Source organism: Trachurus japonicus, chromosome 17 (genome assembly GCF_045865225.1).
Source record: "Trachurus japonicus isolate A0001 chromosome 17, Traja_1.0".
Classification (NCBI taxonomy): Eukaryota; Metazoa; Chordata; class Actinopteri; order Carangiformes; family Carangidae; genus Trachurus; species Trachurus japonicus.
Genome location: NC_140923.1, coordinates 29,103,520 through 29,118,081, shown reverse-complemented (window position 1 = coordinate 29,118,081; position 14,562 = coordinate 29,103,520). Strand labels below are relative to the sequence as shown.

Genomic DNA, 14,562 nt, shown 5'->3' with positions numbered 1-14,562 from the left:
ACCACCCGCTTGTGCGCGTGGAGCCTGTATTTAGCGCCGTTACGCAGTAGGCTACACAAGGAGCGCTTGTTGTGTTGAAGAGGTGGTGCAGGTCCATGGTGTCAGAGGGGCGGGGTCACAGGCAGGCTTTTTTTAATTGCAAAGTGCAAAAATACAATACATGCTTGTATTATACAAATAAGCATATTCAAATCCAATTACAAAAGTTGTTGCTTTCAGAACTGAACGTAGCATTTCTTACATTCAAAAAGAATAGGATATAAACAGAACGACAATAGAAAGTAAAGTAATAGAAAATAAAATCTAAACATTTTCTTACAGGGATTAATCAAAAGTAAAGGATAAACTGTCATTAGCTACAGCAATAGGGCTTTCTTTGACTTCATAAGTTTTAATTAATCAAAGTAAAGGTGCAGTTCTTTTAAAAGGATGTAGAAACGTGGGGTAGTTTTTGAGAATTTAGATTTGTAAAGTATTTGGCAAGTATAACCAAGTTATATTCTAGTACAGGCAGACATTATGACCCATTTCAGTTTAGACAGACAACAAACTAAGACTGCACTTGATTTAAAATGATTAATCTAAAAATCAGCGTAAAATCTGTCAACTCTGTTGTAGACAAATTGGGGTAAATATTTACTCAAATGCAACTTTAAAACCATGTCTTCCTAAGAGAACTTTTGTCTTTGCATCCACTACGTTTTGTAAGATAAAGACTCTTTTTTTCAGGAGTAAAAATATTAACACATTTAATTGAAAAGTTGCCAAGACACCTCGCATTTTCTCTAAATATAGCTTTAGAAATGAATGACATTAGAATGTTAGTTATTATGATACAGCTTCTGGTTAATTAATAAAACATTCTACTTTGGGTCCCTCAGACATTCTAACTCAAATCACACAACATAATAGTCCCTTATAATAAAATAAAATTCATCTTACATTTCACAAAACCTTAAAAGTTGATGGTGATGTAACTTAAGCAAAAGGAAGAACGTATTCATTTGGTGTAGTGAAGAGAGCAAACCCGACTGTCTCTGACCCCAACCCCACTGGTTTAGACCATTGATCTTTCTCCTCAATGCAGTGCTACCTTCGTCAACAAAGCACCTCATCTCTGTCTTCCTCTTGATAATGAAGTCATATGTCTCTTGTTAATCCACTTACATGTGTGACAATAGGACTTCCCTGCCTCTTGATGAGTAAGTTATACGTCAATACCTTTGTTCCCCATAACCCTATGTGACCCTCACCCTTTTTACAAATGTATCCCCCTGCCCTTCATTCTAGGTCAGTCTATTGCCAGGGACATGCTCTGTGACACTGACACTAGAGACCTAGTGACACTAGGCTCACCGTTTTCCGGAAGACCACACCAGAGTATATAACTGAGTATGCTATCTTAAAACCAGTTACCACATGTCATGAATACATTTTTTCAAATTAATGATAGAAGAAGTTCCCTCAAAATCTTTTCTGCAAGGGGAAGTGACATCACTGGGTGCAGGTCACAGGGTTTTTATTTGAATGCTGTAGGGGTTTTTTTGTATGTGGTTTTATAACAGAGTTGACCAGATCACAGGAACAGTTCAAAAATATATTTTTTAAAATGTTAAAATCACATGTATTACAGAAAATAAATACGCTGTGCAGCTGATTGTTTAACTATTGATAGAATGTATACAAAAAACTGCTAATTATACTGAATTATTTCATGTTAATTCAAGGTGAACGTGTGAATCATGACCAGAAGACAGTCAATTATTGGTGGGGAACATTTAAGGAATATTTTACATATAAATTGTACCTAAAATACACACCTAGCATTATTATTGGTGAATATAGCAATAGCCTATTGTTTGAAAAGAAAACATTTTTTAGGGGGAACTAACAAAAGGTGTTTCTGGGAGACGCAAAATGTACCCACAATTCTGAAATGACCCTTAAACTCTCATGAACACACTGTCTTATCTGTCAACACTACTAGCCTACTGACTTCGTTGTGAAGTAATGGCATCGTTAGGAAAAACAAAGATAAAAGCAGTAATATGAAAATAGAATAGGTATCCGTCCATTTCAATATTGAAGAACAGAGCAATGACTCTGTGAGGCAGAGACACACCCATGGAGTTTTTGGAACTGTGACAAAGAGATAAGACTGATCAAACTGTTCAAACCGTCCCCAGTTTCTTACTGACTCTATGGAGCCACATGCTCGCTATAGCTATATCCAGATAAGAAATAATACAAACACACATGGTAATAATACAAAAGTTTAAAAATGTAAACACAAGATTACTGAATAAAAATTCAAAGAAAGACATTATGGTTCATGATTATGTAAACTAGGGGGATTGTTGAAATACTAGCCTACTCCATTTCTGTCTCCAGTATCAATAGCTTCTAGTTTGAGAATGTAATGTGGAATTGGCAAGAAAGATCAGACTGATGAGGAAATGCATGACATTTGTATTTATTTATTTATTTATTATTTTTATTTATTTAGACATAGCTACATACATACATACATACATACATACATACATACCTACATACATACATACATACATACATACATACATACATACATACATACATACATACAATAAACAGACAATAAACAAATAAATAAATAAAAATATACACATAGAAAGAGGTATTAATATTATAGATTATAGGTAAAATCAGGTATTAAATCATATATGCATATGTGCATATATGCATGACATTTATTGTTATAAAACTCTGCATAATGACGTCAGTAGAGCACCGCTAACGCCGCCCGGCAGGATGAGAGCGGCACACGGCTGAGTATTAATGGGGCGAATCCACGGCCGATTGGCGACAGTCAGTGTGACGTTTACGGAAGTAAACGGAGTTGCGGCGTCCCACCGGGTTGACACAAGGTTAGAGTTTTTTGACTGATCAGATCAAAATACAACGTCTCTGGTGAGGATCAGCGACTCGTGTGAAAACAGTAACGTCCAGACTAGCACGGCACGAGCGCACTCATTAGTTACATGTTAGAAACGTGTCCTGCGGCTGTGTGCACCACTCAGCGCGCTCAGCACCGTCCCATGGATCTGCTATAAGACAGTCCGACTCCTGGAACATGATGACCGTGTAGACAGCTGTGGATCAGCAGTGCACTGCTCTGTACTGGAGGTGGGACACTGTGGGTCACTTAGCTACATTTAACAGAGTGTCCAGGTAAAGGTGAGGTTTATTGAATCCAGTCCTACAGCAGCCAACCTCAAAACCTAAGAAGGAAGTAGTGGCTATTTGTCTTCCACTGATGCGCAATGCCTACGTTAAATGTTGAGGGAAAAAAAGCAAATCATGAAGAGAAATTGAAATATCTGGGCTAACTCTAGAATAGATCCAGCTTTGAAGGACATGTCAAAAAATTGAGCAACACACTGAACTATGGCACATTTGAGATACATGAGAAACTCACTTTGACGCATCAATGTGCAGCCTTGTCATGTAGCCTACACTACCTGTCCAAAAAAGAAAAAAGTCACACACTGTAATATTTTGTTGGACTGCCTTTAGCTTTGATTACGGCATGCACGCAGAGGGGTTGAGGTCTGGACTTGTTTTATTTGTTAGGATCCCCATTAGCTGCGCTCTAGAACGCCTAGTCTTCCTGGGGTCCACAGTTAAAACCAATACATTTAAACATTAATCTGAAATCACAACAAAACTGTTCTCCTTCTAGTTTTTAATAATGTGTTGGACAGTTTTTAACCCAATTTTAGTAGTTTCAGCAATCTCCTTAATGTTTTATTTGCCCTTCAGAAACAGATTAACATCTTCTCTGAAATGAGACTGCATCAGTTAGGGTTAAATAAGTTGTTGCCTGCTGAAACATATCATCCATACTAATTATCCAATGGGAGGCTCTGACCCATTAGCTTTGTTAAATCCAAGGGGTGACTTTTTTTTTGGATGGGCATTGTACTTGCTAAATGATGTTTTGACGTTTGTAAACTTGATCATACACTCAAATGTCTGTTTACTGCATAAAATCCTTTGCAATATTCTGCTGTTTGTTTGATACACTCAAACTAATCTGTTAGGGGTGAGTGTAGCATTCCAACATGTAGAACTCAGTTTGGTAGCTCTTCCTTTTCATGTGTGAGTCAGTGGAATCCCACAGGATTTATCCCATATACAAATCCCCACACATCCTCATGCATATCAAAGCGCTGGTTATTGAGTAGGCTAAGCATGTTTGCACACATTGCTAAGATCTGCCCTACTGTACAAAGGCAAAGTGCAGTATTTGCTCTTTTTTTTGACCAATCAAAAGTGCTGCATATTCTCTTCAATCTGGTAGAACTTGATAGTGGTAGCTACTGCTGAAAATGTCCAGAGTTATTGGGCTTTTTATTTTGCTGTCCAAAAGTGCAAAAGTGCAGTATGTCAGATACTGCTGTTTGCCTTGCTTTCAGCATCAATATTGAAACCAAGGCAAACCTTTATTTACCACCCTTATCTAAATAAATATCTTAAAGAAATCTTTGCTCTTTTATTAATGTTCAATATTGATATTTGGCTTGCATTTCCACTATTGCCCTTAACAAAAACCCTCCCCCCAACCCCACCTACAATTCACTCTAGTAGTAAAACCAAGGCAAAGTGCAGTATCTGTCATAAAACGGTCAAAATTGGTCTGAATGACAAACTACAGAATACATTCAGTCCACCTTTAACCAATCATAGTAGACTTGGCAGTTATTCATAATTTGATGCTTAAACCTGACAAAGTAAAACACAAAAAGTTGTTTTTCTCAGTTTGGCATTTTTGTAGATACTGCACTTTGCCTGTAGGGCAGTATGGACCTATGTGAGTGTGTGTATGTAGCCCTATGTGTGTGTCTGAGTGTGGTTGGAGGGTGAGGATGGGGATGGTTGGACTGTAATCTACATTTTCTTGTGTGGGAGAGTGAGAGAGAGAGAGAGTGCTGTTGGGCTGAGTTCTAGACTTTATATCTTCATGACTTTGTGCTCTTGTTCCCTATTTTATCAGCTTGGTTTGTCTATTCTTAAATACTAGGCTATAGCCATCATCATCTTTTTAAGTATATTTTGGGGGCATTTTCGCCTTTAATTGAAAATTGTAAATATAAATAACCAAACAGGGTCCGTTGTATAGGTTACATTTGCGTGTATACCGGACCGGTATATGGATATACTACATGTATGCACAACATACATTTATATTATACTGTATGTTTTCTCATTGAAGCAGAACTGAAGCGAACTTGACTGAGTTTGACTTCTTCGGAATTTCTCCAGGAAATCTGGATGAAGGATCCAGCCCTGATGTGTTTCTGGATCTAAGACCAACTGCAAGAGAAAACAAAACCACTAAATCATCTAAGTGCAATAAACGTAAGTCATCACAGTAGTCATGAGATCAGCCTTATGACTTCAAGCTGTTCTGGAGTTATCAGCATCACGCTTCATCAGATTTATAATAAAATGAATGATTTTGATTCTTGATATTGACACATGATTTTCTTGTGAAGTACAGTAAGATACGTTCACATATTCCTTTATTTATCCAACAATGGGGACATTTCCAGTATTACAGCAGCAGAGATCAATGAAAGGAATAAAGAGCACAATAATAAATACAAAGCAATAAAAAGCTATATTTTATGTATAAAGTATATTCTTGTTATGTATGAATTCACTGTATCACAATGAATCTAAACTATAACCAGGTCAGATTATAGTTGTTCCATCTGGCCAGTACAGAGCAAATCTAGATTTTCAGGTTGTACTCATCTGTCTGTCCTGTTCCCATGGATACCATGTCTCTGTAACTTGACATAACTTCATTAAATCTGGCACAAACATTCATTAAGACCCAACAATATGGGGTGGCCCATGTACAATTTCAGTTACATTTTTATTGCAGATATATTGTGAGTATTTAGGTCACTCTTCACACGTTTGGCTGCTGCTACTTTCTTTCATTTGAGACAGAAATTCCTGTACAACATGTAATATGCAACTGACCCAAATATCTATACATTTCGAAAAATTCTGCAACAGTAAAATTAATTAATTATTAATGTGCATGAATCTACGTTACCCACACTTGGTAATGGGCCCATTTTCGATAAATATATCGTTTTGTCTCTATCGTTATTTTGTTATTATTAGTGGTGGCGGAAATGCTGGGCGAGCCGACCAGCGTTTCTTTACTTTCGGTTTCGCGGACGCTGCCCGGAGAGTCATGAGAATAAGGCCGCCAAATCGTCGCAGCTGGCCCTGTGTGGAATCGCGACTCTGACGGCCCTTTGCTGCATGTCATTCCCCCTCTCTCTGCCCCTCCCCATTTCCTGTCACTCTACTACTACACTATCGATTAAAAGCAAAAAAGCCTCAAAAATATATTTGAAAAAAATAAAAAATAAAATGTAAAATCTACATCTAAATGTTAAATCTACTGTATATGTTAAAGGTTAATTTAAATGTAAAATCTATATCTACATGTTAAATGGCTGTCTGTCCATTTACACTCACAGAAAGGAAACAGACATGAGGGTTTCCACCAGTCACCTGCAGCAGCTCACCATCTTCACCACCGTGCTGACGGGCGCGGGGGTCGGCACCATGTACTACTTGATGCAGAGTGAGTACAGACGAGGGCTGCGTTCCAAAAGTGGGTTGAGTCGCCCTCGCTCACTTGCCCTCAGCACTTGCCCTCGGGGGGAATCCCCACCGCCATCATACTGTAAGGGCTGTTCCATTTCTCTGAACAGCTGAAGTGAACTTGGTGAGATCGGCCCTTGAGGGCTGAGTGATCGAGTCAACATCGATGGTCACTCTAGAGCTGTGTATCACCCACAATGCAGTGCAGTGGTGCACGAAAAATGCATCCATCCGGTGGCAATAATGAACCAGTTGAGAAGAAGAATAAAATGAATGAAAGGGGTCAGCTAATATTCAATTAGACTAGTTTAGCAGTGACATGTCAGAGCAAACCATTTACAAGTGGTAGTAGCAATTTATTAAAACTTATTTGTCACAAAAAAAAACTCAACTGTCGAAAAAGCCTTTTTAATCTGACATTTCATATTCATATAGTTGCTGTGCCTGTGTTAATGTGTAGTTTAAAGGGATAGTTCACCCAAAATTCAAATTTTACTCATTATCTAATCACCCTCATGTCGACTAAGAGCTGTGAGAATTTTCAGAGTCCTCTGTGCCTTCTCTGAGTTACGGGGGGGTCCGCGCAGCAGTATTTGTCCATATAATGGTTGTGAATGGATAAAACTTTTCTTCGTCCAAAAAGACACACCAAAAAACATCCAAATACCTCCATACTGCTCGTCTGTAATGTCCCTCTTGTATTGAAGCCCCGACATGAGAAATTGTTCCGAAAAAATTAAATAAGTCTATATTTTAAGTAGGGCTGACCTCCAAAAGTCGACGATTCGACGATTCGATTCGGAGGGGTCTGATTCGACTATGAACCTCGTAGTCGAATCTAACTACATAGAATGTCTTTTTTCGTTATAAAAAGACTATTTTGATACAAAATCTGCCTACTTTCTGTTAATAAAGAGTTCAAAATTATGTGTGCGTTTAAACGGTAGTCTTAGCTTCTTACTACGTATTAATAAATCACCCACTACAGTTGCACAATTAAATGAGCGGAGGTTTTTTTTTTTTTTTTTTTCAAATGAGCGGAGGTGAGCAGTAGGACTGTCAAAGTCACGGTACTCAGAAGTCACTGCAGAACACTCACGGAGTGGCAAAAAGACGAGAGGCAGAGCCGCCAAAGTTTAAAATCAAGGAAGTCTGACAGTCTAACTTTGTAGCATTTAGGCATCATGCATGACCTAACAGAACAGCAAAACATTGTGAGGATACATCTGACTTTGACCGAGTTACATTCAAGAAAAATAAATTAACTCCAGCCGTGATTTTTTTTTTTTTCGATGGATCAGCTGTGTTTACCGTTTCAAGTGTCAATAGTTCTGATGGTTAGACAGATGAATTAGTCTCTAACACATCCTAAAGTTTGACATGTCAGAGTTTTTCAGAAGAGGAACTTGTTTTTTTCCGACTTCCGAGTTGTCATGAACGCACCATCAGTGTCGGGAGTCACAGCTGTAATCTCGTCCCTCTGCAGCCTGTCTGTCTCTCTGCCGGTGCCGCGGTCACACTGTGTGTGTTACAGGATTGATTAACGTGATGTACGGATTGTCGAGTCCTTCAGACCTCCGTTTGTTTTGATACTACATGTTTTACCCGGTTTCTCTGTGTCCACGACCACCGCTATCCTTGTGGAAAATAAATAAAGGTATTTGTTTTACACCTACCATATTTTTGGGGGCTCTTTTGTTTGAAACGGAAAAAGTCGCAAATTTGCTGCTATCTAAAAAAAAAAAAAAAAAAAAAAGGTTCGACGAACAGACGACTATGGCAAAATATGACGAATCAGATTCGAATTTTAAGCTTGTTTGTGGCGGAAGCTCCCAGTGTCTCGGTCCACTGCTCTTCCTGTGTCAGTGCAAATCTCGCGTGATTTGCACTGACCAGCGGAACAATTTCTCATGTCGGGGCTTCAATACAAGAGGGACATTACAGACGAACACTATGGAGGTATTTGGAGGTTTTTTGGTGTGTCTTTTTGGACGAAGAAAAGTGGTATCCATTCACAACCATTATATGGACAAATACTGCTGCGCGGACCCCCCCGTAACTCAGAGAATGCACGGAGGACTCTTCTCACAGCTCTTAATCGACATGAGGGTGAGTAGATAATTAGTGAAATTTGAATTTTGGGTGAACTATCCCTTTAATAAGGCATTTTAATCAGGATTGGTCTGATAAGGAGACAGAGCTCATCATCAGTCAAAGAGACAGAGAGAAAGAGTATAGAGTATTGAATTTTCACCGTAAACCGGCCAGCCCCGGCTCTCGCTTGTTTTTTGTTTTTTTCTTTTTTTGCGGTCGTATCAACACGGTCTCATCTTTACGTGGCGGCCGTTCTGGTCCTATGGCTGGTCCATCACTGTCTGCTTGTATTTCTTATTATAAGAGGCAGTACAGTGCTACACCTACGACATGTGTTCGACCCGTGATTGTCCCGGCTGTTAAAGGACAATTCCGGGCAAATTCAACTCGGGGGTGTATTTTCCTAACATTTTAGGTCTAAAAGAAGGAATGTGAAGATTTTCAGTTTAATTGCTCCTGTTTTGCGGTAGTTGTGTCTGTCCCCGCATTGCCACGGCAGCAATGAATGGGAGTGGATGCAAGTTCCGCTGCTTAGGCTGTTTCCAGCCCTCAAAGCCGCAATTTTTTTCCACAGACAGCATCAGAGAGCGACTCAAACATGCACCGAGAAGTTTATTTACTTCAAGCAAGCCGACATGTTTGTAAAACTAGATCTATTCAAAGTCTCCCGGAGTCTCGCGCGAGACCCAAGTTGCAGTGCTGGTGTATTCAGGTGCAGCCGGAAAGCTACCATTTGTGTCATAAACACAGGAATATCAACTCTTGACTTGCTTCAAGTAAAAAAAACTTCTCTGCGCATGTTTGAGTGGGCGCATGACGTCTGTCCGACTACCCATTTCTCCGACCATACATTTCTTTATTTTTGCGTCCATTAGTCCGACCTCCCACTTCTCCGACTTAAGTAGCCCTAACCCTTAACCTTACCCTAAACCTAACCTTAACACTGTAGAATGGGTAGTCGGAGAAATGAGCCGTCAGACTTTTGGGCAGTCGGACTGACGTATGCTCCCCTGTTTGAGTAGCCACCTGACGCTGTCTGTGGAAAAAAATGTACACTTGAAGTAAGTCAAGAGTTGATATTCCTGTGTTTATGACACAAACGGTAGCTTTCCCACTGCACCTGAACACACAGAGCACGTCAACTTGGGTCTCGCACGAGACTCCAGGAGACTTTGAATAGATCTAGTTTTACAAACATGTCGGCTTGCTTGAAGTAAATAAACTTCTCGGTGCATGTTTGAGTAGCCATCTGACGCTGTCTGTGGAAAAAAATTGCGGCTTTGAGGGATGTAAACAGCCTAAACAGCAGAACTTGCATCCGCTCCCATTCATTGCTGCCGTGGCGATGCGGGGACAGACACAACTACCGCAAAACAGGAGCAATTAAACTGAAAATCTTCAGATTCCTTCTTTCAGACCTAAAATGTTAGGAAAATACACCTCTGAGTTGAATTTGCCCGGAATTGTCCTTTAATGAACGAGGGCAGGTCCGTTCCGTTTACCTTACCTCTTCCACTCCTCCTCCGCCCACTTTACCTCTGCTCTCCAACTGGCCTCCATGTAACATATTACCAAGGGCTGAAGGCGAGTGAGCGAGGGAAAGTCAAGCTGCTTTTGAAACGCAGCCCAGACCTCTGTTTGTGTGTGTGTGTGTGTGTGTGTGTGTGTGTGTGTGTGTGTGTGTGTCCTCCCCTGTCAGCCATACTGCTCCACACTCTGTACAAAAAAAAAGAAAACGTGTTTATTCCGTGTTATTGTTGGTAACCCTCTTCTTTTCTCTGCATCCTGTCTGCTGTTAGAGAAGTTCTCTGAGTCAGACTACCACAGGCTGGCTCTGCAGAAGCTGAAAACATGCCCGGGCGCAATGGAAAGCCTGGGGGCTCCCCCTCTGAAGGTTCACAACATCCACCTGACTGACAGAGACAACCGTGTGGATCAGAAGACTGCGCAGGTACTCCGCTGAGGACAGTGGAAATAACACAATAACTTGTTTCTGTTTGAGCTATAGGTGGATGTTAGTCTGTGCTTCAGGCCTCAGTCGCACTCTGATGTGAGTCACACACTGACGTCTGCAAACTCCAGCATGCAGTTGTGTTCTCACAGTGTTGAGACAGCTCATCCACTGGGTAACGACTAACACACACACAAACATTTGACACATAACATAACTATGCTGTCAGCGAAGGGAGTGAGCTCAACACAGTGCAACACATGCAAACGGACCAAACACAAACAACTTCACACACGCTGCCTGCACATTCTAACAACCAGTGTTGTGTCACTTCACACTTATTAAGCTACTAATATTTGTCAGTAGAACAAATTACAAACAAACCATTACCACTCCCAAACTAAAGGAATGAAGAATCACAAACATGAATTACTTTTAAAGCTAAAAGGAAAAAAAACAATATTGAGATTTATAAATGTTACGATACAGAGTTCTTTTGGAGGCAAATGCAGAGACTGCTTGATGAAAAACTGTCCCGGCAATGCGCATCAGCGATTTTGCATGAATTTACCTCTAAAACAACTCTGTCTTGTCACGTTCTGTTCTTATCTCATAGCGTGGTGAATGTGCAGGTCACAACTTGTCCACCAGAGCGTTTTGGAGTTGTTGGATTGTGTATTTGATGAGTTTGATGAGGGAAACGAAGAAATCCCATTAGCCTCTGTAGCGTAGCTCTGAGCAGCTTGCGGCTCAGCTCCACCATTCTAAAAATAGCTTGCACCGACAAATAAAGGTAACGAACCTACTGCTATGACTATAGGGATTATGGCAATGGGCCAAGTACCAGTACAGGTACTAACTATGCAGAGGGCCCAAACCTTTGCTGAGGGTCCTTTTCCTTTTCTGTCAGTTTGAAAATGTAAAAGATGGGGAGTGTGTGTGTGTGTTTTCCCCCCCATCTTTTACATTTTCAAATATATATACACACAGTTTAAAGTGTAAAAGGAATGTATCAATTTTATGCCTTTTAGAGATAATTTCATCTTCCACTTGCTGAACTGTTCACATTAACATCAATTTTGACCAGGGGTGCACAAACTTTTACATGATACTGTATTTACAATATATGCCCAGTAGTTTTGTCATCATTTCACTTTATGGATTATCAATTTTGCATGTTGTTATAAACCAAGTTGCCTACAGGTGGCAGCATTTCTTCTCATATCAAATGCTCCTTATAATTAAGCTGGTTGATATCCAGCTTCATAGTACAGGTCAGTGTTAGGTTGAGTTAACCCAGATAACTGCAGGTGATCCTGGTTGTGTTGAAGATGCTCTGCAGTAACAGGCCTGTTGCACTGATGCTGATGCTGAACCTGATGTGTTGCAGATGAAGATTCCTGTGACTGGGGCCATAACAGGAGGTTATCTGTATGTCTCTTCAGTCAGAGACCCTGACACCAACAGGTCAGTGCCTCTGTTCTCATTCACAGGAAGTTATGTCCGTACATCCGGTGTATTGTGACATAGTATAGAGGTGTTGTGACATTTTCAAAGAGAGGTACAGTCACATAAAGCCGCTGGTGGCGTTCTTGACCAAACAGATCTTAACTTTACAGCAGAACCCGTGCAGAACAAACAAGAACTCTGATCTCAACATAACAAGTATGAACAGAAGTTAAGGTCATGTTTATTTCTATAGCACATTTAAAAACAACCTAGGTTGACCAGAGTGCTTTAGAGAATAAATTGCACTAAAATACTACATTTAAAAAAAACCATATACAACACAGACAAATACAATAGAAGCCTCCTCTCTTCCGATTGGCCCACTGACCTGTTGTCACTAGAGCACCAGACAGAAGCTTGAGGGAGGACACATACCCACAAAGTCACAGGAAGTCCTGACAGCTGGTTTTAAAGGGATAGTTCACCCAAAATTGAAATTTCACTCATTATCTACTCACCCTCATGTCGACTAAGGGCTGGGAGAAGTTTCAGAGTTATCCGTGGCTTCTCTGAGTTACAGGGGGTCTCGGCATAGCAGTGCATGTCCGTATAACGGTTGCAAATTGATACCAACTGTCTTCGTAACAAAAAGACACACCAAAAAACATCCAAATACCTCCATGCTGCTCGTATGTAATGTCCGTCTTGTATTGAAGCCCCGGAATGCGAAATTGTCCTGAAAAAAATTAAATAAGTCTATTTTTCAAGCTTGTTTTGTAGCGGAAGCTTCTCGAAGCTCCTCTTCCCGGTTCGTCAAATTTGGAAGAACTGGGAAGAGGACGGACCCTGGTTCGTCCAAATTTGACGAACCAGGAAGAAGAGCTTCCGCTGACTTTAGACCGTGGGAACAAGCTGGAGACATGCAGTGCACCGCAGACATATGGCACAAATATGACACACACACCTCCCTAAGCAGAGAAGTCAACCACATCCTCATAAACCTAGTGATGTACTGTCTCTTTTCTGATCTTAACAAATAAGGTTTGATAAGTCATGAAAACCAACTTTCTCACATTCTTGAGGCCCCACCTCTCAGGTACATTCGGACGGCCTTGGGTATGCATGAACCATGTAATAGAGTTTTTAGGATTGGTTTATGTCACATAATCAGTCCTGTGTGCACCACCATGACCTGACCCGCGTGTGTGGCCCTCTGCAGGTGGTGTCTAAAGCAGACGGTGCTGAGGCTGCGTGAAGGACAGACCATCGACCTGCTGGCTCCGCCTCCACCTGCTCAACCCCAGACCCCAGAGCACACACAGGGGCTGGACACGGGTCACTGGCACTGACCACGCACGGCGGCGAAAGAGGAAGCCGTCCTGCTGAGCAGAGGTTTAATTATCCCGATGTTGAAAGCACAGAGCCAGCATCAGTCACTCATGACGCACAGCTGGCAACAACTGGCGTAACCGGGCTCTTGACGCACTGAACTGGATCTGGATCCTGCTGCTGTTGTTTCTGCATGTTCGGTTTTGGAATAAATAATGTGATGTACGCATGGCAATTGTTTGTTTCTTTTCAGATCATTTTACTTTTGAGAAATCCAAAGGTGATTCAGGTGTATCAACATCTACTGATATAATCTCTTACCTTTTAGTTACAGGCATTTGTCAGTGCGCGTGCATGTGTGTGTGTGTGTGTGTGTGTGTGTGTGTGTGTGTGTGTGGCAAACAGCAGGATGAATCATGCAGGACACTCAAACCTGTGGTTTCACAGACTTATTTCACTTAAACTCCCTGCTTCCTGTGCAGATGTAGATACGGGAAGTGTAGCCACTGCAGCTACAGAGAGAGAGAGAGTCTATGTGCGTGTGTTTGTGTGTGCATGCGTGTGCATGCGTGTGTGTTTATTACATAAGAACCTATCACTTTCCGCAGCCTCTTTGTGAGGCCCACTGTGGCGATGACTGAAGTCCTAAGCTCTTTTCGTCGAGGACTTGTGGAAATCGTCAAAAGCATCACGCTCAGTATGTCTTATTAATGTATTACCCTCAACAAGATCCAGTGTAGAACTCACTCCTGACACCGAATGGCAAACAAATCATCAAATCATGAGTCAACACTGCCAGGGAAAAAAAAAGTACCTGCTGAGAAACTGTTATGACCTAATTGGTTTAATTTTCACCGCAAATAAACACAAACACAAACAACACGTTTTAATTTTAGCAGCGACCCACTTCTGAGGCTGCAGTCTGCAAGTGCACGGTCCACCTGAAAAGAGACCGGTTTGGTCTACGGAAGAATCTTTGTTTTGCTTCCCCAGCCGTCGCTTAGCGACATTAACAACATGTACTTTTTTTTTCTGCAGGAACTGGAAATTTCACAGCTGTACCCTTA

The 14,562-nt window shown here is 40.9% G+C and overlaps 1 protein-coding gene across 1 annotated transcript; it reads left to right on the top strand.

Moving 5' to 3' along the window:
- The first annotated feature begins 2,893 nt into the window (after positions 1–2,893).
- On the top strand, positions 2,894–13,730 carry coa1 (cytochrome C oxidase assembly factor 1). The gene is made up of 6 exons (XM_085804218.1): positions 2,894–3,165; positions 5,305–5,400; positions 6,546–6,652; positions 10,566–10,717; positions 12,108–12,184; positions 13,386–13,730. Exons 3-6 carry the CDS (start codon positions 6,559–6,561, stop codon positions 13,513–13,515), a joined length of 453 nt encoding a protein of 150 aa, XP_085660344.1. The 5' UTR covers positions 2,894–3,165; positions 5,305–5,400; positions 6,546–6,558; the 3' UTR covers positions 13,516–13,730.
- Positions 13,731–14,562: the final 832 nt, after the last annotated feature.

Excerpts from the sequence above, each read along its gene's own strand:
- coa1 (XM_085804218.1), top strand. The coding sequence starts at position 6,559 with ATGAGGGTTTCCACCAGTCACCTGCAGCAGCTCACCATCTTCACCACC. Across the intron at positions 10,718-12,107 it reads TGGATCAGAAGACTGCGCAG|ATGAAGATTCCTGTGACTGG; the intron begins GTACTCCGCTGA and ends GATGTGTTGCAG. Across the intron at positions 12,185-13,385 it reads AGAGACCCTGACACCAACAG|GTGGTGTCTAAAGCAGACGG; the intron begins GTCAGTGCCTCT and ends GGCCCTCTGCAG.